The sequence below is a fragment of the Plecotus auritus genome (genome assembly GCF_963455305.1).
Source record: "Plecotus auritus genome assembly, chromosome: 7".
Classification (NCBI taxonomy): domain Eukaryota; kingdom Metazoa; phylum Chordata; class Mammalia; order Chiroptera; family Vespertilionidae; genus Plecotus; species Plecotus auritus.
In genome coordinates this window covers 17,606,507-17,631,835 of record NC_137774.1, presented here as the reverse complement: position 1 = coordinate 17,631,835, position 25,329 = coordinate 17,606,507, and the positions used below count along the sequence as shown (strand labels likewise).

Below are 25,329 nucleotides of genomic sequence, written 5' to 3'. Positions count from 1 at the left end.
AAATGTATTTTTTGGTGTGCTGCGGAATTTTATTAATTAGTTTATGTGTGCCATGAGATGACAAAGGTCAAAAATTGCTACCATAGAGGTTCCTTTTTGCCAAAAGGAGAGCTCAAACTGCCCCCTCAGAACACGATTTCACACTTCGTGCCAGGGCTGTGCCAGATGAGATGACCTACATCCCCAGTGAGGAAGGGAGGGGGAAGGCGCGGACTAACAGACACTGAGAGGGTCCCCAAGAATACTTGGAACGTCACTGTTCGTTTCCCCTAACCATCTACCATTTCTCTTGTGGTACATTCTGCTATTCCCTATAAGGTCTCAGGACATTACAAGGATACAAAGATGTGGCCAAATGAATCCCCACACATTAGGGAGGTGGAGAAGTATAGCAATTAAAAAACTGGCCCTTGCCGGTTTGGCTCAGTGGATAGAGCATCAGCCTGCAGATGATTCTCTCTCATCATTGATGTTTCTATCTCTCTCTCCCTCTCCCTTCCTCTCTGAAATCAATTATATACAGTATATATACTAGAGGCCCAGTGCACGGATTCATGTACCAATGGGGTCCCTCAACCTGGCCTGCACCCTCTCCCAATCTGGGACCCCTTGGGGGATGTCCGGCTGCTGGTTTCGGCCCAATCCCCGCACCGGCAGTCCGACGTCCAACATCCCCCGAGGGATGTAGTAGTGCGCAAAGCAGCAGGCAGCCGGGGAGGAGCCCTACCCAGGCCAGGCGCCAAGCCACTCGGGCTCATCCCAGCCCCACTGCACCTGCCACCACAGCTGTGCTCACCAGCTGTGAGCCAGGCTTCTGGCACCCGTTGGTCAGCTGAGCAGCACTCCTGCTGTGGGAGCGCACTGACCACTAGGGAGCAGCTCCTGCATCGAGCGTCTGCCCCTGGTGGTCAGTGTGCGTCATAGCGACCGGTCAAACGGTCGACAGGTCAAACGTCGACTGGTTGCTTAGGGTTTTATATATAGAGATTTAAAAACCAATGCATTACAAAAAAAAAAATAAAAATGTTTTAATTTAAAAAACACCAATGAGTTGCTTTTATTTGTGATAAGTGTAACTATAAGTCTAATAAGACTCTTGCGAACCAGCACAAGAGGAAAACAGCTCATTGGCAGTAATGATGAAGGAAGTCTTGCTAGGATGATGTCAGGGCATTCTGACGCCAATGAGGCCATCATACCTGGAGAAGTACTTCCCGGTCCCCAGTATTTCCACCAAACCCACATCTCTCAACCATGGCCACTGGGCTGGAAGAGACCCTCGATCATCTGTAAACAAAAACAGCAGGCATCCGGCAGGCACGGGCCTTCCACTTGCCTTCTCTTGGTGGTTTCCTGAGGTTCAATCGCCTTGGCCAGCATTTCCTTATAGATGGGAGATTTCAAATAGCGAGCATAAGAATCCTAGTGGGAACGAGAGAAAAACAGTAATTACGAGAGGGGACGTGTCAAATCAAATGAGCACGCTTGCCGTTTTCAAGCCCTCCCTCGGCAATTAGATGGCGAGGTTAAGAGAATGTGTCTCCTTGCGTGAAAGGCATTTGCGTCCCTGTGTGTCCAAAGCAACGGATCTCAAGGGTGGTTCCGACCAGTGGCCCTGTGTTCACCTGGCAACGTGCTAGACATGTACACTCCCAGGCCCGCCCCGACCTCCTGAACCAGAAACTCTGGGCGTGGGACGACCTGAGTCTTCACAAGCCTCCAGCTGATGCGACTGCACTTGAGGTTCGGAGTCTGTAGCCCCCACCCCAAACCCACGTCCCGGTTCTTCAGCGAAGCAAGCTTGGAACAAGAAGACACCTGCAGCCAACCTGCGCCCCCAATACCTTCTTCCAGTGAAGATGAGCAGCATGCGCGTGGAGCCACGTCACAGCCCGCTAACCTCCCCTTTCTGCCCCGAGTGTGGTATGAGGGCAAGAGGAAATCTAAGACCCAGGCTCAGACGCCTCCGTGTGGACAGCTCCTGGGGCCCTGGACAGGTCAGAGCCCTCGCTTCATGAATGCTTGCTACTTCCAAGCACACTCCAAGCCAGTCTAGGCACAGCAAACATGGGGCAAAGCCCACGGCGACCACCAGGGATCGAGGATTCTTGCTATTTATTGAAGGAGCGCCATTCCAAGGACTGAGTGGGGGCTCACAGTCGTTCGCACGGAAAACGGCAGGCAGGTTATGATTCTTGCAATAACTTCATGAACTGTGTTTTGAGTACTCACAGCTGTAAGCCTACACTTGCCCACCCCAGTATATATCATTATGAAGTTACCCATGACTCTGTTTTGTTCTGGCTAGTAGCTGGCCTCCCTGGCTGTCTCCCTAAAAGGTTTTTTTTTTAAGATCAAAATGTATTTTTTTTAATAATCAAAATGTATTTTAAAATACACTAAGGAAGACCATTATTAAAGAAATCCTGCTGTAAGTCTTCTTATAAGGAAAGCACAGAAAAAAAAACCGCTAATGAGAAATGGATGGTAAAAAATAGCTAATCTGGCTTGGTAAAATATTTAAATGGTTACATATTTTCAAAGCAAAGTAAAACCATTTCTTTCTAATGCAAACACAAAAGGCATATAATAGAAATATAATAAGGGAAACTAATAGAAAATGATATTCACACAAACCTACATCATGTAATGAAGTTTCTAGAGATACTTCGCCATCGAAGGAATAATTGAAGGAATAACTGCCGTATGAGAAGTTGAAGCTACTGAAGGAAGTCTCGTGGGGCGTGGCACTGGGTAGCAACCATACTAGACAACTCCCCGAAGGCTAAGCCTGAGCCCCAAATTCTAATTTCTTAAAAAAGTGATGGAAATAACATTGCAATAACTACGTACGGTGCCGGGTGGGTACTGGGAATATCGGGGGAACACTGCGTAAAGTACATCATTATCTAACCATTACACTGTGCACCTGAAACTAATGCAAAATAATACTGAATATAAACGATAATTGAAAAATAACATTTAAAAGAACAAAAACACTTTTAAATTTAAAAAAAAATAAAACAGTAATAGATACTATGTAACTTTCATATCAAGGAAAGGAAAAGGAAATGTTTAAGGGGCTGATTTTCTCTCAGGTTCCCATTTCTTTCTTAAACAACGTCCTGCAAAGTCCCACGTTCACTTTTCATGACTAACCCAGAAGGCTGTCTGACTTCTCACAGGGCAGGGCCACCAGGACCGCCGCCATCCACAGGAGGGAGGGAGGGCTCAGCCTTCGGCTCTGAGGGACGCAGCCTGAATCTGGGCTCCACCTCTGGGGGGGACCCCCCCCCCCCCCACCGAGCAAACTGCTAGACTCCGGAGAAGCCATCCCCACTGCGCGGGTTGTCTTTGATACAAAGTTCCATGCTTTGCTGAGCAGACTGCGTCTTGTAAACCCTCAGTCAAGAGTAGCTCTCAGAGCAACACTATCATGACAAAAGCATTACTGCAGAGCGAGAGGCCCAGTGGAACCATAGGCATCTACGGGGGTCCTCCCAGCCAGCGAGCTTGGGGCACAAGGGGGTTCCAGCCCAGGGCACGGATGGGAGAGACAGCTTTTAGGGAGACAACACCCGCAAAACTGCAGCCACATGCTGTGCCCCTTTCCCCCATATCTAAAGAACTCTCCAGGCACCTGCCCCACCCCCACCCCAGCATCATCAGCAAAGACCAACCTTCTTCATGAGCATGTAAATGTGGGTCTGCGCAGCATCCAGCACGTAGCGGTGGGGGTGCCTCAGCCCCTTGACTGTGATGTCCATGGTTTTGCCATCGATGTTGATCCACCGCCTCGCCCCTGGGGCCAGGAACAGCCTGGGGCGGGGAGGGAAATGTTAGCAGAACGTAGCTAAACCAAGTCGGTTAATAAAAAGGTCACAGCTGCCTGGCTGGTGTGGCTCAGTAGTTGAGCGGCGACCTATCAACCAGGAAAGTCACAGTTCGATTTCCAATCAGGGCACATGCCCGGGTTGCGGGCTGAATCCCCAGTGGGGGGCGTGCAGGAGGCAGCCAATCAATGATTCTCTCTCATCATTGATGTTTCTATCTCTCTCTCCCTTTCCCTTCCTCTCTGAAATCAATAACTATATATATATAATTTTTTTTTTTAAGTTCACAGCTGCTTGAACGGGAGGGACCGACGTGATTCAGGTGTCCCGGGTTGGAAGGGTCCCTTTTTAGGAGACAGGAAGTGTTTGAAGAGGTTGCCAAGCAACATTTCTTAGAAGCAAGACAACAGCCATGCCAGCATGGGGAACGTGACTGTTGACCTTTGGGGCCGGCGTCTAGAAGAGAGCGGAAATGGAGGAGTAACCCTAGCCATGAGGGCGAAGAGCCCAGCCTGCCTCCCTGTCCCCCAGATTCGGGCTGAGCACCTCCACACGGGTGCCCCAGCGCCTCTGCTCCCCCACGGCCCGGTCTAGGCCTGTCTGGAGCTGGATCCAAATGCTGGGCAGGGAGGCAGCCCGGGCACCCGGCACCCCGTGGTTTGAAGACATGCACATCCTTGCCAGTGGCCCCATGAGACCTACACTCGGCTCGCACATCCTCGTCCTGCATCCCCCTGGGATTTTGGGAGCTCTCCCGTACCCCGATTCTGACGTGTTGAGGGTTAGAAATACGTGGATACTGTGCCCCACCCCTACGCTGCACAGGGAAATTTTGGAATTCTGACTGAGGTGACATACGTGGGGAGGCCGGGAGGAAGGAGGTGGATGTAAAGGGGGAGGCAGCGGGCTCCCTTGCAGATTTGTGGAATCAGGAGTGTGCGTGGGTCGCAGTGTGCGAGGCAGTCACACACCATTGTCCTGGGGAAGGATGTCACGGGACCTTCCTGGACCGACAATCCCCGCCTCCCCGCCCCCCGCCCCCCACCCCCATCTCTCTTGGTGTGCAGGATGTCTCCCTGTGGGAGGAGGTGGGCAAACATTTGAGGAAGTACAGGGGCCTCTTTGTAGGAGGCCTCAGCTCTCTCTTCAATGTCCTTCGGGCCTCTCTGAAAACTGGGATGGTCTATGCTGTGCCCTTTTGAAGGAAGGACACAGAGGTCTGGAGGGAGAAGTGCTCAGAGGCGAAGGCCATCTGACCTGCCCCCTCGTGGCCGCTGACAGCTGGTTCCAGCCCAGCGTGGTGGCTTTGCATTGGCAACCACGGCTGAGCATGTGAATATGAACAAAATGCCCTGGGCCCTCAGAGCTCAAGACAGATGTCCACTGAGGCCAGTGCAGAGGAGACTAGCCAGGATGTGACCACAGCAAGACACCAGCACCCGGGGGAGGAGGGGAGGGGAAGGAGGGGAGGGTGCAGATGTCGGCAGCTGTGCCCCCTGGCCGTGCTGGTGGTCTCACCACTCCCCTTCCCTCTCCACCTGGCCACCAGAAGCAGGGCTGGCCACCTGAAGGGACACCCTTAGCTGTTGGGTAATTTGGAGGGGAATTCGGAGGAGAGGCAGGCCCTCGAGGGACAGACTTATTGCTACACTCAGCAAGTGAGGGTAGAGCCGGTAACTGCAACGTAAGCGTTGTGCCCACAGCTGTATCCCAAGCTGGGCTCACAGTCCTGGACACTCGGGGGACCTCCCTTCCCCGCATGGGCCTCACTTCCCTAACATGGCCTGAGGAATAGGTTTCCCCACCTCACCTATTCTCTCTCTTCTCTCTTCTTTCTCTCTCTCTCCCTCCCCCGCCCCCCCATGCACGCAGGCACAGGCACACCTATCTCTCAGGAGACCTAAGGGGGTTTAGACAAAGCGCTGTAATTCAGGGCGGCTTGCTTCTTTAACTCCTAAGTAAGCACCTTCCCCCCGGATCAGGGAGATCCTTCCGCAGTGGCAGTGAGCTATTTATAGCATGGCAGGTGCAGGATTGAGCTGGCTGACACCAGGGGTGTGCGATGATGGGGAGGGGGGGGCGAGGGAGGGGCCTCTCCAACAAGGTGGCTAATCCTCACTTGTAAATCTCCTCCGCTTTCTCCTTGACCTTGGACTGATCTCCGTACTTCAGATCCTCGCAGGCTTCCCAGAAGCCCAGGTTCTCTCCTGCACAGGGAGACAAAAGCCAACAGGAAACCAGCGGGGAGAAGAAAAGAGAAGGAAGGGTCAGCCAGGATAGATTCAGTTCCCCAGCTGTGCGGTGCCTGTGGGGCTGCCACACCAACCCCAGGGCCCGGGGCCTCGTTAGCCTATGTCTGCGGCACATGTGTCTTTGACAGGAGCTTGAGGGGCGTCGCCATGCTCGCAGCTGTGCATGTCTCCTGTGATCACTGCTCTGTCCCCAAGGACACAAGCTCAGCTCACATCAGCCCCCAGAGGCCGCCGTGTTCTCTGTCCTGGAAGTGAGGGGTAGCAAATGTGTGAACAAGGCCACACATGCGTTGCTACGCGATAGGGCCCCGACTGCAAAATGTGGTGTATCCACACAATGGAATATTATTCAGTCGTGAAAAGGAATGAGGCATTGAAATGTGGATGAACCTTGAAAACACTGTGCTAAGTGAAAGAAGACAAACGGACACCTGCTTTATGATTCCGTGTACATGAAACGTCCAAAAGAGGCAAATCCGAGACGATGGAAAGCAGATTAGTGGTTGCCTACGGCTGGGGGCAGGGAGGACATGCGGACAGAGGAAGGGAGAAGAACAGGAAATTTCTAATGGGGTTTCTCTTTGAGGTGGTGAGAGTGTCCTAGAATTATACAGTGTAATGGATGCACAACTTTGTGAATAAACTAAAACCGCTGAATTGTACCCTTTAAAAGGGTATGTGGGTTATGGCATGTGAGTTATATGGTATGTGAATTTATGGCATGTGAAGTATATCTCAAGTTTATGGGTTTTTTATAAAGATGATTATTTTTAATATATTTTATTGATTTTTTACAGAGAGGAAGGGAGAGGGATAGAGTTAGAAACATCAATGAGAGAGAAACATCGATCAGCTGTCTCCCACACACCCCCTACTGGGGATGTGTCCACAACCAAGGTACATGCCCTTGACCGGAATCGAACCTGGGATCCTTCAGTCCGCAGGCCGACGCTCTATCCACTGAGCCAAACCGGTTAGGGCTTAATGATTTTTTAATTAAATGAGAAAACTGATGATTCGCCTGCTTTGTTCATTCCTGAAGCCTCCGGAATGTCATGAGGAGATCACCAATAGCACTATTTTGATAATGCAGGGAAATCTTTTCCACAGATTTTGTTACTAAGTAATGCGTGGGTGGGAGAGACTCGGGGTGTGGTTTGTGGTTGCCACTAGATGGCACCCTATCCACTCATTAGCCAGATGCTTCTGTCTGGTGCTAAAAGCACTCCCCTTCCCCATCCATCTACAATGCGTTTTCTTACAGCATGGCAATTAGGCTGGATCTGAGAGAGGGATTTTCAAGAATCCATATTATAAAGTAATGTGTTGCATCAAACCGGCTAATGGCATGTCCCTCGAGGGTACTTTCAGGAACAACCCCACAGACAGGTGGGCCTTGGGGAATAAGCAGCTGAATGATGAGGCTATAATGTGGTGTTCCCCAGAGCTGGGGACTTTGTAAGGAAGTAAATGAACCCCATAAAAGTAAATACTTCAGCCCTGGCGGTGTGGCTCAGTTGCTTGGGCGTCCTCCCATGAGAAAGGTTGCTGGTTCGATTCCTGGTCAGGGCACATCCACAGGCACATCCCGGGTTTCCGGCTCCATCCCCAGTAGGGGCATGCAGGAGGCACTGGATCAATGTTTCACTCTTCTCTCTCTCTCTCTCTCTCTCTCTCTCTCTGTCTCTCTCTCTCTCTCTTTACCCCTCTAAAAAAATCAATAAAATATATTTTTATAAAAGTAAATATTTCAGTATAAGTGTGGAAGCCAGTGGAACCCTCCGCCTAGTGAAATTGGTCCTGACCTGACCTATGACTCCCCAGAGGTTTCTCAGTGCTGTATATTTAAGAAGTCGCAAGTGTCTACCATGTGAGACATCCAGAGATGGGATCGATCTAGAACTGGGGTCCTCAAACTTTTTAAACAGGGGCCAGTTCACTGTCCCTCAGACCGTTGGAGGGCCGGACTTTAAAAAAAAAAAACTATGAACAAATTCCTATGCGCACTGCGGGCCTGGGACAAGTCGGCTGCTAAGCAGGACAGGCAGCGGCACCCGGCGGGCCGGATAAATGTCCTCGGTGGGCCGCATGTGGCCCGCGGGCTGTAGTTTGATGTGGCCCCACTCGTGCCATTAAAATCCGAACCCTCCTAAGCCCCTGATGGAAGCAGTGCTGGAGCGTGGTTATCCATTATGGCCACATATTAGAATCACCTGGGGAGTTTTCAAACCTTGGGAAATTCCACCCCAAATCAATTAAAAAGGAACCTCTGGGATGGGACCCAGGCGAGCAGTCTAAACTATCCCCAGGTGACTGGAATGTGCAGCCAGGGTGGAGAAGCACTGAGCTGAAGGACATCAGGCTGGGAAACAAGAGAAAGCTTGCTTTCCACCTCTCTCCTCGTCCGCTTTCCCGGGAGCTGCACGGAGCACCAGGCGCCACAGGAGCTGGTGACCCCAGGATCAGGGTAAGGACTGGGCAGCCAGCAGGGAGGGGGAGCTTGAAAATGTGAATAACATTCATGTGAGCGAATGAAATCCGCCCCCCCCCCCCCCCCGCCCAACCGTGAGGCCCCTGGGGAACCCTGTGCTAGACACGACAGGAGTGCTTCTAAATGTTAAATTTTTTTTTTTTTTAATCAAAGACCCACCACTGAATTCTTTCTTGAGAAAGTACTGGAAGCTCTGGCGCCCCTTGGGGTCTCGAATCAATTCACTGAAGTTGATGGCCCACCGTTCCACACGCATCTTGGTTGGGATTTCCACCCTGCAGGGAGGACACTGTATAAATGCACCGGACACTCCGTGGGAGGGGGGCTGTGCCAGGCGGCGGCCTGGACTGGGGTGAAGGCTTTAGCTCCCTCCATCAGTCCCACGGCCCCAGCTCCCCCCAGGACCGCCCCCCCCCCCCTCATTTCTGCACAAATGTGCAATCACTCGTTAGGAAAACACGTCCTCAGGCCCCCGGGCCTCCTAGCAGGAGCTGGCCACCCCAAGGCTGAGAAGGCCCGGCCCAGCGGAGAGCCCGTGCTCTCAGCCTTTGGGGCAAAGGAACAGGAAGGCCTGCTCCAGGGCTGGTGGAGGCCAACCAGCCGAGGGCCAGGCTGCAGGCCGGGCCAGGGGGGAGCTCCAGAACAGCACTGCAATGGGTGCCATGGCCACAGCCACCCCCTCGGTGGCGGTCACCCACCGCACAGCTGGCCCTTTACCATGTTCCTCCTGCCTTCAGGCCACACGCCCCCGGGAGCCGTCTCTGCACCTCTCCCGGGGCTTCCTCGAAGACGTAAGTCCCATTCCACTTGGGGTTTTGAAAGGTCTCCTTCCCTACCCTCTCGGGACAACGCTTTTCCTGGCCCGGTGACCTTGCCCTCTCCTCCCTGGAGAGCCGAATGCCACCATCCTTGTCCACCAGGAGATGCAGGCCACCTCTCCTGTCTGATAACTGGGAGACAGGCACAGACTCCAGAAAACCATCCTAATGACCAGAGCTCCCAGTGTGGGAGGGAGGACCCCCCCCCCAGAAGGTGATTCTAGAGTCTTCTGCTCTGCAACTGACTCCCCAAACTTACATGAGTGCCCTCCTTAACCATCAGCTGCCCAGGGCAGGCTACCTGGGCCAGGTGAAAGGCTCTCCAGCTGTGCCTGCTTACCTGGCTGCATCCAGGCTACCTGTGTCCTCCCCATACAGCTGTGATGGCCTTGGCATTGATATAAGCTTGGTCTGACACTCCTACCAGTCCCTCTTCCCCACTCCTCCACCTCTACCTTCTCCTCTGACTTGACATCTACGCCCTTGTCTTCTCCCTTTGCTGGCTTACACTCTCCCTCTGCATTACTGCCTTTGCCCTTCTTCCAAACAACTGGATTATGCAGGCACAGTTAGCAGCAACAACCATTCAAAATGCACAGCCAGCCTGGCTGGTGTAGCTCAGGGGTTGAGCATCCACCTATGAACCAGGAGGTCACTGTTTGATTCCCGGTAAGGCACATGTCCAGGTGTGGGCTTGATCCCCAGTGGGGGGTGGGTGTAGGAGGCAGCCAATCAATGATTCGCTCTCATCAATGTTTCTATCTCTCCCCCTCTCCCTTCCTCTCTGAAATCAATAAAAATGTATTTTTAAATAATAAATGATAAATAAATGTTAATAATGAAATGCACAGGCAGAGCTAAGGAGTGGGCAGTATAATCACCAGGGCAGCATTAGGGCCCTGCACTCCAGGAACTTAGTCTGACTCTAATTAGACACCCAAGACACAAAGTCGTAAAGATAACGGTCTTCTTTTCAAAAACAGTATGTAGCTCATCACAGAGGTACCATCTGACCCGGCCGTTCCACTCCTAGGTATACACCCACGAGACCCGAAAACATGTGTTCACACAAAAATCTGAACACGGATGATTACAACATTCTTCGTAATAGCGAAAAGGCAGCGACAACCCAGATGTCCATCAACTGATGAATGGAAAACCAAAATGTGGTCCAGCCTTACAATGACCATTATTCAGCCGTAGAGAGGGGCTGAGTACTAATAAGCGCAGGATGCTAAGTGAAAAAGCTAACACAAAAGACCACACAGAATAGGATCCCGTTTATGCAAAGTGTCCAGAATCAGCAAGCCCCCAGAGACAAGAAGTTGTTTAGTGGTTGCCAGCAGCTGGAGGAATATTGGTTGGGGGGTGGGGGGTGGGGAGAGGTAATAGCCAAAGGGTATGAGAGTGGGGCTTCTTATTTGGGTGATGAAAGTGGTTTAAAATTGTTTGTGGTGATGGTTATACAACTCTATGAATATCGTCAAAGAAAAGATTGAATTGTACACTTCAAATGGGTGAATGAATTGTATGGCATGTGAATAAGTCAAAAAGCTATGTTTAAAAAACCAATATATCCAATACATACAATTTGGCATTTAAATCCCAGAACTGGGTGTCGTCTGTTATCCAAGGATTGCTAGGGAGGCAGCCTGACATGATGGCGTCATTGGACGAGAACTGCTCACTGTATTTGACGATCCTGCAAAGCAAATGGAAAAATTTCCTAGGAGTTCAACACCCAAGAGACTAAGTCCATGCTCGGGTTGACTGACCAGCCTGTTCTCCTTTTCTTATCGATTTAGTTGCCTAGTTATTACTGCCTTCTCGGGAAAATGCTCTAACAGCACTCAGATTAGCAGGCATTGGACGAAAATCTGTCCCCCTTCTACTTGTGAAATGAGATGCTGTCTCCCAACCCAGTCCCTTTTTAATTTCTCTGTAACCTATTTAATTAAAAAATGCAGGCTTGTGACATTGTATCTTGACATGAAACCCTTTGTGTGTCTCAGATAATGCCTTACGGGGGACTGAGTCAGGATAGCCTGAACATTCAACAAACCAAACCTAAATTTCTAATGTGTCCTGATTGGATTTTAGATCAGAGATTAATAATGGACACTTAATAGTACATTGACGCAGTGAACACAACCCACCTCCCCCCAGTTAGTTTGGAAGGGTGATGCTAGGAACACATCATGGATCCCCGTAGGGTCCAGTCCATGAACTCTCCCCACCTTCCCACCCACAAAAGAGATGACTGACTTGTACAGAACCTCACCCACCCCTGATTTTGCCGAACCCAAGATGAGACCTGGAGACTCGCACCAAGTGGACCACCAGTAACTTAACCCCCAAGAGACCGCTCTTGTCCCACAGAGTTCATTAGGATCTTAAGTCAGTCTATGACCTCTCAAGTTCTCTTCTTGCCTATCTGCTGTTCAAACCTCAGCAAGACCAACAAATTAGGAACATACCCTCCAAGGGACACCGAAGACTTCACCGTGGACCTCATTAAGGCCTGTTGGTAATACATGATCTGGAAGAGACACGGTCGTTAGAAGATGTCCAACTGCCCCACCCTTGGGTGTCACTAACACTGATATTCACAGATGACCTCCAGAACTAGACACCATATACCCATCACGGCATCCCATTCCATCCCCTCAAGCCAGACACCTCAGTACCAACAGGGTTCAGGCCCACAGTAGATGGGTGATCCCAAACTTCAAATTAGGGGCCTTCTTCACACATCATGTGCTGCTCTTGAAAGAGGCATCAACTGGGGGAAGGGGGAGAGAGAATTCTAAGAAGCATTAAACCAAGCTATGAGGACAGATGGTTAACCAGGCAGATCTAACCTCAATGGCCAACGATTATCAGGGCTCTGTCTTGGGCCCTGGATATAAAATATGTCAAAATAGGCAATGTGCCACCCTGGGCAAATTCTGAACAGCCCTGTAATTATAGGACCAGGGCCAGGGTAGGGATGCAGACCCTACAGCATTGATAGGTGCCTCCTGAGAGTGTCTCAGAACCCGAGTCCAGCATCAGCCCCATTCAGATCTCACAGAAGATGCTTTGCCATTCTGTGCTGTCCATTCATTTGTAAACAGTCCTCTGAACTTTACATGTGGCTTTCCTTTCATTGCCGAGTGCAGAACCTCAAGCCTAAGTACATGTAATGTGTCGGAGGATTTAAAATCAAATGTCCCTGGAACTGGGAGGTGAATTACCTCTTTTTTGACAGCAGTGATTGTTTGTTTCTGTAAAACAAAGAAGCCAGAGCCATTAAACAGATGCCATGAAATCATCACAGTTCAAAGGCCCATTTGGAAAATAAAAACGCACTCCCCATGAGAAAACTGTCCATCTCCTCTTTCTGAGAAGATAGAATTTCCCCCTCACCACCACCTCCACCCTATGCTAGGCAACTACTGGAGAATTCAATCAACTAAGAGACTTGGTGAAGCGAGGGGTAGGATTTACCACTGTGACTTGACCCTGCTCTCCTAAAAGCCAAGATGCAGGAAAGACTAAGTTTGGGATGGTCCCCACCTACTGTCATGCCTACCGAACTACCTGAAATGGAATGAGAGATAAAGATGGGGAACCGGCTTGAGTGTTTGTTTCTCCTCTCACAGGAGAGAGAGCTGAATGAATGGTGAGTCTCATTCCTGATTCATTCATAACAGCTTCACCAATACCACAAGTGGGGGACAGGGATCACACAGGGGCCCAGCCAGTGATGCTCAGTGGTTGAGCTTTAACCTGTGAACTAGAAGAACAGGGTTCAATTCCTGGTCAGGGCACATACCTGCATTGCGGGCTCGATCCCCAGTGTGGGGCATGCAGGAGGCAGCCAATCAATAATTCTCTCTCATCATGGATGTTTCTATCTTTCTCTCCCTCTCCCTTCCTCTCTGAAATCAATATATATATATAGATATAGATATATATATATAGATATATATACATATATATATATCTATATATATATATAGATATATATATATGTATATATATCTATATATATATATCTATATCTATATATGTATATACACACACACACACACACACACTAGAAGCCCAATGCACGAAGATTCTTGCAAGAATGGGCCTTCCTTCCCCTGGTTGCTGGCACCGCCTTTGCTCCGGCCCAGAGCTGCCTTTCCGCCTTCCCATGCTGCCCAGAGGCCCAGAGCAGCTGGGGCAGTGCGGCACGCCTGCGCTTGGCGCCTATATATGCAAATTAACCTGCCATCTTTGTTGGGTTAATTTGCATACTCACTCCTGATTGGCTGGTGGGCGTCATGAAGGTACAGTCAATTTGCATCTTTCTCTTTTATTAGTGTAGATATATTTTTTTTTATTACTTTTTTTGTAAAAAGGCCAAGGAGGATACTATTTTCCTCAGCCAGTTAGTAATAACTTATGGGCCAGCAGGTTCCAACCTAGAATGTCATGTCTCTCCTTTCTAATCCTTGTCAGTTTTTATTTTGCTTCATCAGATTGCTTTTATGTACTTGCTTTTCACAGGAAATCCTTTTCCCAGGTGGGGAAGTGGGGAGAGGTATCTCAGGAAGGTAAGGCTCAGGTAGGTCTCTTGTTGGGGACCCCCACACACCCTGACTTCCTCTTCATAGCCTTTATCACAATTAATGATATATTTCTTTGTGTGACTCTCTAATATACATATCATCCACTAGGCACCATTAGAAGCAGGAGGACCCTGTCTGTCTTCCCTAGAGTAATATCTGGTGCGGAGTAGATGCTCAATAAATATTAAATATATGATGATTGCCGTGTGCTGAAGCCTGGAAAAAAAAAAAGGAGATGTATACTAAGCTTAATAGAACATTTCTCCACTTAAAAAGTTGATCCAAATATTTTGGCAACCACACTGGTTATCCGTTCCCATTCTGTCTCCACATTGGGCGCTGTTTTAGAAGACACACACTTCGGGTAGGAAAGGACCCTGAGGCCACAGCAGATTTGCATGCAAACCTAATGTAATCTGATTCTTCTGTTCTAGACTGCTGAAATGGGTTCAAAATAGTACGGACTGGCCTCTGCTCAAAGGGGAAGCTGGACTGTTGCATAACAACCACCACTGAGCCATTAGTGCAAAGCCATGTGCACCTGTGGAGCCCTGACACAGGGAGAGAGGTCTTATTATCCCCACATTCAGCTCTGAGACTGGAATAGGATATGGGCAACTTTTTCAGCAACTCCGGTCAGTAAGTGGCCGAGCCAAGATTCGAACCCAGCTCTGCCTTTTGCGAAGCTGAGGAGGGACCCAGGAGAAACAGAAAAGAGCCTGCTCGTGACCCCGGTTTCCTCCTTGCCCTGACGCTGAGGACGATGCCAAGTAGAATGACTCTGTCCAGCCATTTCAAGTAAAATTCAAGAGAGAGCTGGAGCCCCAGCGCCGAGATGGAACACAAACACAGGAAACGCTCTTTAATTCACACTCGTGGAGGTAAAACCAGCTCCCGGCGCAGAGATAGGTAAGATCTGGGGACCCGGTGCACAGCGTGGCGACTGTACTTAGCGACGCTGCAGTACAGGCCTGGAAGTTGTTGAGAGAGTAACTCTTAAATGTTATCAACACACACACACACACACACACAATCGTAATTATGCGAGGGGATAGAGGTAGGTGTTCACTAACCTGATTGTGGTCATGTTTTGCCACATGTCTCTAATCATCACTTAAGCTTAGCTATGTTACATGTCAATATCTCGGTAGAGCTGGGAGCGGGGGAGATAGTAATGATGGTAAAGGTCAAAATCGTACGAGGCCTGTGCTCGGCAGCCAGCATCCTAAACACCCTCCTTCAAAGTGCCTGGGACCCAAGATCAAACTTCCTGTCGGCCACCGTCCTGCGGCCACGGGGCTCCTGCGTGGACCATTACAGACAAGTCTGCCTGATGTCCTCCAGGCTCCACGGCGGGCTGTCCTTGTGGGCATTTCTACTCTACCTAGCGTGGTCTGACTTTGGCCTCAAATGCTTGTTTCTGGGGCCATTCTCTCAGTCTTCAGGGTTCAAAATGTTTCATAGGCTAATGCACTTCATTGGCTTTTATTACCCTTTTAGGGCCCTGCCTCGGTGGTGTGGTTCGCGGTTGGGTTTCAGATTCCCGGGATGACCAGCGACCTTCTGGGAATCGGACTGCAGCGAGCTCTCTGATCATAAGACACAGCTGCATCTGGGGTTTCCCCACCTCCAGCTGGGAGTGGCCACGTGGATTTTAGCATTTATTTCTAGCTTTAAAGACAGCTGTCCATAGGATGGCTTCCTCTAGACCAGTGGTTCTCAACCTTTCTAATGCCGCGACCCTTTAATACAGTTCCTCATGTTGTGGTGACCCCCAACCATAAAATTATTTTCGTTGCTACTTCATAACTGTAATTTTGCTACTGTTATGAATCGTAATGTAAATATCTGTGTTTTCCAATGGTCTTAGCCAGGGGTGGGCAAACTTTTTGACTCGAGGGCCACAATGGGTTCTTAAACTGGACCGGAGGGCCAGAACAAAAGCATGGATGGAGTGTTTGTGTGAACTAATATAAATTCAAAGTAAAGGAGCGGAGGGGAGAGCAAGAGAACCCTCTGCTCTTTCAGCTCCGCAGGCCGGATGAACAGCAGAACGGGCCGGATCCAGCCCGCGGGCCGTAGTTTGCCCACGGCTGTCTTAGACTCTTCAGCAGCGACCCACAGGTTGAGAACCGCTAGCAGGGTCGCCTAAGACCATCAGAAAACACAGATATTTACATTACGATTCATTAACAGTAGCAAAATTACAGTTATGAAGTAGCAACAAAAATAATTTTATGGTTGGGGGTCACCACCACATGAGGAACTGTATTAAAGGGTCACGGCATTAGAAAGGTTGAGAACCACTGCTCTAGATTGACACAGGGCATCTCTGTCCTTCTTGGGGTGTGTGGGGGTGGGGGTGTATGGGGCATGAGGGTGAGCATTCTGGAGGTCTCTAAAAGATCAAGAGAAAATCTGATGGGAAGGCGGTGGAAGAAAGACTGTGGATGTGGGGATCAAACCAAGGTCAAAATCCTGGTTCTGTGGTTTATTGGCTACATGACTATGGATGAGGTTTTTAGCATGTCAAAGCCTCTGTTTTCTCATTGGTGAGAGGAGGTAGAAAAAGAAGGGATTAAGAGAGACAATAGACAGGTGACTGTGGCCAGTGGCTGAGGGCTCACAGACTGCTGCTGAGAACACGCGTGGCATGGCTTTGGCCCTACTTACAAGATAAACACAGGATGCCCATGCAGTATTTGGCACACACTACGAAAGCCACTTGTTGTTTACCTGCAATTCAAATGTAACTGGCCATCCTACATTTTTATTTGCCAAACCTCATAAACCTATCAAAATTATTACTTAGCCAAAGGCCATAAGAAACATTAATTTTAAATAAAGTGAAGTTATTAAAAAATACACACACATACTTGTAAGCAATTCGAAGTAAACCACCTCCTGATAAAATAACAACATTTTTTGACCCTGGAATTCACGCACAGATCCCCTGCCTTCCCAGCGTTGGCCCTCCTGGACTGGGATCATTTCTCTGTTCCTCATCCGGGTAACACACTTCGCACAGTGAGATGCTCTGTCTAAGGAATCTCCAAATGCCCTGCATTCTTGGGATTCTAGCTTATTATTTTTCGCTTGCAGATTTGCCCAAATAGGGACAGAGCTAGAGCTTATTTACACAGCTCCGCAGCCCACTCCTTGGCCTTGAGCGCAGACAATAATCCCAGGGCAGCAGGGGTCAGGGCCCTGACCTGTGAGGCCCTCGGGCCACTGTGCCCAGAAGTGCAGGAGCCCAGAACAGGGACAAGCCAGGACCCTGGGATCAGGCAGCCAGGCAGGGATCTGCAAAAACAAGAGGTGAGGGGTGGGCAAGCACAGAGCAAAACAAGACAGGGAGAGGCCTGAGGAATCAGGGTGGGCAAGCTTTGAGAGCAGGAGATTCAGAACTGACGCGGTGAATGCAAAGCAGAAGAGCGGAGACGGGAGGCAGGCAGCTAGCTAGGCTAGGAGACACTCCACACTCCCACCACCCCCTCCTCTCAGGGCAGGTAAACCCCAAAAAACAGGGAACACTGAGTCAAACTGGGGAAATGTTGCTGACAGATAAAACCCAGCAGCAGCCTCTATTTCCCTAACAGCTGATCAGGCACCCGCTGGGGCTGGCTGAGGGGACAGGCGGGAGGGCCCCGCCTACGTGAGAATTCTTAATTCTTCTTAATTCTCCACAACAGCCAGAGTGCAGACAGGAGAAAGGGAGCTGGGGGGGGGGGGGGGGGGGGGCGGGTAGAGAGAGAGAGAGAGAGAAGACAATGGTAAACAAAAGTGAAAGCAGCCCCGTGGCAAACATCAGCAGGCAGACAAGCCCTTTGCCCCACACACTCTGACCCAGGCGACAAAATTGCCAGCATCTGGCAAGAAATGGGCTTTGAAAGCGGAGGGCACCCTCTCCTCCGAGCCTGACCAGGGAGGGCGCTGTGCTTTCCACCTCTGCCCTCCCCACCTCCGCCACAGAGGTTTCCAGAGCTGCCAGCTACCCATAAAAAATGAAAATACGAAAAGCACATCTTCCAGCCAGGTTCAGTATTTGCCTTGATGATTCTGTTTCCGTGGCAACCAAGCGACAAGGCCTCAGCAATTATCTATCATCTGATGAGGGGAACGTGGAAAAGGCCGCTGAAGGCCGACAGTGTATCAAAGGAAGGGTCACTTTGAGTTGTGGACAAGGGGCTTAGCAATGCCACCCAACCCCGTGATGCCCTCTGGGGACACAGAATCTCTCTCCAGACGGACTCCATCCCTGTGCATCTGTCTAACGCACTGGTTGGAGGGCCCCAGGGCCAGTTTGAGTTCTGGGTCCCAGAGGGCAAAAGTATACATGTCACAGCTGCCTTGCGGCCTCCTTGTTCCTGCTGCTTTTTCTTTCCCCACTGACTTCCTTCTCCCTCCTGGCTCCCACTCAGGCCTTAGGGCAATACCAATGCTTAGAGATGACACACTAGGCTAAAGAGGTCGCTGACCCCTTGCTGCCCAAAGACAACGTTAGACAGAAACCAATGAAACCATCTCAAACCAGTTGCAGTGGGGTTTAGGCTGGTTTACTGGGATCAGTGGTTCTCATCCACGATAATTTTGTCCCTCAGGGTGCATGGGACAATGTCTGGAAACATCTGTGATTGTCAGGACTGGGAGGTGGGCAGGGAAAGGCACAATGTTAATGGCATCCAGTGGATAGAGGCCAGGATATGTTAAAAATCCTACACTGCACAGGACAGCTCAGAACAGTAGTGCTAGGTTTGAGAAACCCTGCCCAGAATGCTAGCTGTTTCAACAGCTTATGGATTGCATTTCTTTACATGAGAAACCATCATAGGAAATTGGCCATCCGTCATAAATGGTAGCTGTATTGGGGAAGAGTCCCTTTAAAACAAAGCTTAGGAGAACCTTTGCAAAGATCCCACCCTATTGAGATGCAAAAAAAAAAAAAAAAAAAAAAAAAAATGACATTCTAGGTCCTGTGGAGGCTGAAGGTTTAAACCCCAAGTTGACTCAAGGGTTTTAAGCCTGGGGCCTATTAAGCTTCAGGGAGTCCGGGAACTGGCTGAAATTGTGTGCAAAATGTCTGTCTAGGAGTCTTTAGGCAGAATGCTTTCATAACTTTCATCAGATTTTCAAAGGAAGAAGTGATTCAGAAAAATCTGAAAGCCAACCATCTGGATCCCATTGGCTCTGACCTGCACTCTAGATCTCTTGCCTTTCTTTATGCAGGGCCCTTGCCATGGCCTCCCTGCCCCCAACACTGATGCCACAGAGCCCATAGTCCTCCTCTCTTACGCACTCTCAAAGGGGAGATATCATTGCCCCAACAGACACAACTAGACAATAGACAGATGGGCATCTTCCCAGACTAAGACCCTGACCTAGGCCCTGTCCGCCCAAAGTATGCAGCAGAGACCTACCTGGTTTACCTGAACTTCATTCGGATTGGTCACTCGGTCCAGGCCATAGTCCAGCACGTTGTTCATTCCTGGCTGAATGGAATAAAAATAACATAAGGACCACTGCTGGGAGAGTCTCCAGTTTCTAATTAACTTTGGGTCTTGGCCACGCTGCCAATTGTGAGAGTGAGCTGAGAAGGGCTTGTGGCCCTGGTTTACCCAGAGAAGGGGAGCTTCGAGGGTGTAAGACCCTCTGGTGAGCTTCATGAGCTGTTCCGCCACCACAGCATCCCCAGAACCTAACGCAGTGGGATGGGGAGATACATGCATGCACTGATGGACGGGTGGGCGGGTGGGTGAGTAAACGGGTGATGGGTAGATGAATGGATGGATGGGTGGGTGGATGAGTGGATGGGTAGATAGGTGGGTAGGTGCATGGATGAATGGAGGGAGGGATGGGTCAATAGGTGGGTAATGGGTAGATAGATGTGTGGATGGATGCTCTGGTGAGTGGGTGGGTAGATGGGTGGTTGCATGGATGGATGAATAAATGGGTAGGGAGATGGGTGATGGATGGATGGGTGGGTGGATGGATGGATGGATGAATTGATGTACAAATAACACTCAACTTCAATAAGAGTGCACTGGGATTAACACATGGGACTCCCGACTCCTCCCCGGGTGCTCCTTCCCCACCCCACAGTGCATTGCTTTAGGGAGTCCAGGCTTCAGCCAGGCACCTCTGGAATCTAATCCTAGTCCTGCCACTTCCTAGCTCCGAGGAAGGTCTTGGAAAGTATTTCTCTCTGCACACGCTTCCTTTCTGAGAAATGGAGATGCTCCTCCTGCCTGATAGGTTCTTGTGAGGATTTAACAAGATGGAGTGTGAAGCTCTCTCAGCAGAGGGCCGCTATTACTGAGCAAGGGATTGTGTTCATCCCAAGATTGTGTGTGTAAATAGAGGCCTGGCCCAAGCTGGGTCTCAGTCTTGGTCAGTTTCCTTCTCAGTCAGGCCACGCGCTCTCCAGCCAATCTTGCCTGGTCTCTCCCAATTCTCTGAGGCCAGCACTTCGGGTCTTGCACTTTCCTCTGTGCTGGTTGGATGCCAGGCACCCATCAAGTTCTCGTGTGATTAACTAGGCTGACTTCACTGGAGCAGAGACAGAAAGCATCTGGGCTTTCTCCCCATCAGATTCAGCCTCATCAACAGGATCAGTCACATTTTTTAGCTCAGAAGTATGGTTGCCAAATAAACTTTAGGATGCCCGGTTCCGTTTGAATTTCAGATAAATAACAAATAGTTTGATTATATCATTTTGCCTAAAAATATATTCCATATGTGTTTAGTAGAAGCATACAATAAATATCAAAATATTGGGACATACATCATTTGCTGTTTATCTGAAATTCAAGTTTAATTGGGCATAATGGATTTTATTTGCTAAATCTGGCAACTTAGCTCGGCAGGCTACCATGCGGGCAAATGTTGGGCATACCTCCTAGGCAGGGAAGAGAAAGAAAGAAGTAGGAAGTGGGTGTGAGGAGGACAAGGAAAGGGGATGGGCGTCCTCACCCGAGTTGTTACATGTGGACCTCAGTCAACAAATTCAGCAGCTACTTCCTGTGGTGCATGTGACAGGGACCCCTGCCTCCAACATCCGCAGCAGGTCTCAGGAGGAGGCAGCCACTCAGCAATTAATCACACAAACGATGAACTACAGTTATAACAAGTGCTATGAAGGGACAGTACAGAAGTCCAAGCCAGCCTTCAATGGGCTCTAACCTAGCACAGGGGTGCAGGGGGCCATCAGAATCAGTGCCTTTGCCTACAGTTGGTTCCAGGAATTGCCCCCTCCGTCTGGCATAAGAAACCCCCAGCTTAATTGAAGACTTCACACACACACACACACACACACACACACACACACATACTCACACACTCAAACACACACGTATTCTCACACCACTTTCACATCTCACACATATACATCCACTATCACACGCAGTCGCATTTATACGCTCACACACACTCTCTCACACTCAGACCCACTCTGAGTGCACACACGCTCACACTTCCACTGTGCCAGTGCAGTCATCTTGAGTCTTGAATTAGTTCTCCAACTCTTTCCCTTGAACTTGACTCGTGCTGTTATATAAACGTGGCCGCCCTCAGTATGCACCTGCGTAACCATCATCGGCACAGGGCTGCGCAGACCAGACAGCCTCGGACTCAGAGCTGGAGCCACCCGCGGGGCTCATTATTCTGCCAGCCTGGCCAGTGCCAGCCCTCCCGGCTCTCTTCAGCTCTACAGAAGGGCTGCCCCGCTGCCCAGGCACCTGCCTCCTCTTGGCCTTTGCATAAGTCTCAGCTGTGCCTATAGAGCTGTGGTCCCATCCCAGCACCCTGCCTTCAAAACTCCCCAGGGGGGCTGCCTCTCTGCTTCTGCCGGTTGGGGAAACCCCCAGGCTCCGTTCATTCATTCATTCATTCATTCATCAGGTAGCGAAAGTCTTTGTTCCCACGATAGTCACCAGAGCCACAGCTGATGTGACACACAAGGAGATGCTTGAATGGAGATAATCCAGAGCTGTCTGTCAGTGCCCAGGAAACAAGGGCAATGGATCCCTGTGGCGACTGCCAGCTGACACTCCAGCCAAGCCCCTCCTGTTCCTTCTCTTGCTCTCCTCACTTTCTCTCATCATCACTCTCTTCCCTAACGAATCAGTTCAGACCCTTTGGTGCATGGGACAGAAAACAAATCTATATATATAAAAGCCCAGTGACCGATACGGCAAAACGACCAGGACGACCGGTCGCTATGATGCGCACTGACCACCAGGGGGCAGATGCTCAACACAGGAGCTGCCCCCTGGTGGTCAGTGTGCTCCCACAGCGGGAGCACCACTCAGCCAGAAGCCAGGCTCACAGCTGGTGAGCCAAGCGGTAAGGAGCGAGCAGGCAGACAGGAGTGAGCAGACAGGCGGTTAGGAGTGAGGGGTCCAGCAAGAGGGATGTCTGACTGCCGGTGTAGGCCTGGTCCCCCAAGGGGTCCCAGATTGTGAGAAGGCACAGGCTGGGCTGAGGGACCCCCCTCCATGCATGAATTTCATGCACCGGGCCTCTAGTCTATACATAAAAGCCTAAGCAACCATGCATAGAAACCGTGTGACTGGTTTCTATGATGCACACTGACCACCAGGGGGCAGACGCTCAATACACAGGCATGGAAACATGGAACAGACTGATGAATCTCAGGGGGAAGGCGGAGGTAGGAGGGAGGAGGGTGAGAAGAGATTAACCAAAGATCTTATATACATGCTAGAGGCCCAGTGCACAGATTCATGCACCGGTGCAGTCCCTCAGCCTGGCCTGTGGGGATTGGGCCGAAACCAGCTGTCCGACATCCCCCGAGGGGTCCCAGATTGCGAGAGGGCACAGGCCAGGCCGAGGGACCCCACCGGTGCATGAATCCGTGCACCAAGCCTCTAGTAATAAATAAAATTCCAAATAGTTTCATAAACAAATGAAACCAGGGAAAGAGGCTGAAGCAGGGAGACGAGTTTGGGTGGACGGGCTGGAGAAACCTGCTCGAAGCAGATCTTGGCGTGAATGTCACTTCCACGAAGAGGTGTTCCTGGATCCCCAATCTGACACAGGACCCTGCCTCCCCCAGCTAGCTGCCCTGGCATGCTGTACAGTTCAGGTCACCCGTGCAAGCTCCTGAACCTCCCTGATCCTTGATCTCCCCATCTGGATAATGGGGATGATGCTACTCCCTACTTCATAGCATCATCCCGGGGTAAATGGGACCATCTGTGCCAAAAGCTTAACACAGGCACGCAGTAGGCACTCGACGACTTCTAGCTCGAGTTATTTTATGCCCAGGACCTTCACGGCTTAGCTGGCACAGAGTCGGGGCCTCATGAAGGTTTCACGGATTAGTGGACAGATCAGTGAACAGGGGAATGAACTGATTCAGTAACTGCAGGCCGTGTCCCGCCCACAACAATGGGTCCCCGTCAGTTCACATGCAGGCTGTTCCACACGTCACCGAGCCAAGTGCTTTGTCTGCCCGGCTGGCTTTATTCCCAGTGAACTGAGAGACTGTTTGGGTCTCTGGGAGACAGTCTGACAGTGCTGAGCTCCCGGGCTTCCTGGTTTTGCTCAACTTGAAGGCTGAGACAGACTTCAAACTGGACACTCTCCAAGCAGAACATGGCCCTAACCCCAGTGCTCTTGGGCCCCAAGAGGCTGTGAGTGTCTTAAGAAAGTGGAGGGAGCAGGACCCACAGGCCCTCTGGCCTCATCTTTGACGATCCGGTTTCGACTTCAGGGAGCAGTGAGAGAGAGACTGGATGTGAAGAGTTTTGTGTCCAAGGAATTTTTTACAACTGCTCCGCGTGCGTCAAAGCCTCGTTCTGAACTTGGCTCCCCGGTGATATCACAGAGGGACCAGGCTCCTGTGAGCCCTGGCGGCCTGGTTGTTAGAGCAGCGGTGACTGATGCCACGCTCTCATGGCCAAGGAGATTGCAAAAAGGTCTTGCATGCACTAAGACATCACGTGACATGGTCCTGGGAGACCAGAGTATAGGGACTGAGAGAGAAAGGCCATGCAGCCTGTGGGTTCCGATACTCTGGTACGCACTAGCTACGTGCCTCTGGCCGCTAAGCAACACCCCTGAGCCTCAGCTTCCTTATTGGCAGCATGGGACTAATAATATTGCCTCCCAGACCGGACTGCGAAAAAGCAATACTAGAAAGGCAGTAGACTGATGCATAGGGCTGTGTCCAGCACACTGAAAATCCTCCATTCAGGTCAGTGGTGGCGGTGATGATGATGATGATGATGATAGCGACAATGTTAATCGTGGTGATGGTGGTGATGGAGGTGGAGACAGTGGGGGCAATGTGGGAGGTGGTGGAGGTGTGCAAGCTGATGGTAAAAGCAGTCATCACAGAGACACGTTGTCAAAATTAGGTACCTCTGAATCATCCAGTAAAGAGCCACTCAGCCATTTGCCTGGTGTGGGGGCTGAGTGCTTACCCCGAGAGAACTGGGGAGAACTTGGATAATCTGTTTTCCATTTTGTTCCCCATAGGCCTCCGGGGTCCAGGGACAGAGCAGAGGGACCCGCGGCAGATCATGGGCTGGGCCAGTCTGTGTCACTTTGCAAGGGATGCAGTCACATGGGCATCCCCCACCACGGAGTCCCATGTGTAAAATGAAAGCCATCCCCAACCTGCAGGGACCAGGATCCTCTCGGTCACGGGTGCCACCGGGCAGAAGGGCAACTTGCCAAATGAGTGGCTTATCTGCCATTGGCCCTTATCCTCCCCAAGGCTCCCCCTTTAGGAACAGACGTCTGAATGAAGGCTGAACAACGCCTGGTTCCCTTCTCAGACAGAGAGCTCACTCCTGCGCTCCAGTGCCCTGGGTCCGGTCATCCATCGTCACCCAGCCCCCGGCACCCGTGTTGGGCGATGGTCAACTGGTTTACCCAGAGAAGGGGCGCTGAAACCAAGCAAAACCAAGCAAGCTTCTTGGAGATCAACCCCAGGACCTTAACCTCGGCAGCAAGTCATCCGAACCAATGCCCCCAAGATGGGACCCCTGTGGGATATCTGAGTGTAGAAAGAAAACAAGCCAAACATCTGCTAGGCCTGGCGCTCAGTAATCCGGGAGCTTTGGCACCTGGACTGACCCAGTTTGCTTCCCGGTTCTGAGAACTGGGTTGCCTGGCGAGCAAGAGAACTAAAGGAGGAAGAGGAAGAAGGTTTGTTTGAACTCTTCACTTTTCAGAACTCCTTCCCCACCTCCCACCTCCCACGACCCATAGGCAGCACATGGGTCTGACACGGGCGTGAACAGAGGCAGCAGAGCTAACCCCAAGGGTGACGGTGACAGCCCGCCTCTTTGTGCTGGCGGATGAGGCCAC

The 25,329-nt window shown here is 50.6% G+C and overlaps 1 protein-coding gene across 3 annotated transcripts in view; it reads right to left on the bottom strand.

Annotated features, from left to right (window-relative positions):
- The window catches only part of RGS9 (regulator of G protein signaling 9), a 51,888-nt gene that overhangs the window by 6,719 nt on the left and 19,840 nt on the right, over nt 1–25,329 (bottom strand). The window contains exons 9-16 of one of the 3 annotated variants that reach the window (XM_080682468.1): nt 19,422–19,484; nt 12,631–12,660; nt 11,872–11,933; nt 10,983–11,096; nt 8,736–8,851; nt 5,953–6,040; nt 3,681–3,819; nt 1,337–1,422 (exon numbers count right to left, since the gene is read on the bottom strand). In XM_080682468.1, coding sequence (XP_080538594.1) covers nt 1,337–1,422; nt 3,681–3,819; nt 5,953–6,040; nt 8,736–8,851; nt 10,983–11,096; nt 11,872–11,933; nt 12,631–12,660; nt 19,422–19,484 — 698 coding nt within the window. Of the gene's footprint in view, nt 1–1,336; nt 1,423–3,680; nt 3,820–5,952; nt 6,041–8,735; nt 8,852–10,982; nt 11,097–11,871; nt 11,934–12,630; nt 12,661–19,412; nt 19,485–25,329 lie in introns of all 3 variants that reach the window. The other 2 variants (XM_080682467.1, XM_080682469.1) reach the window with 2 other exon arrangements.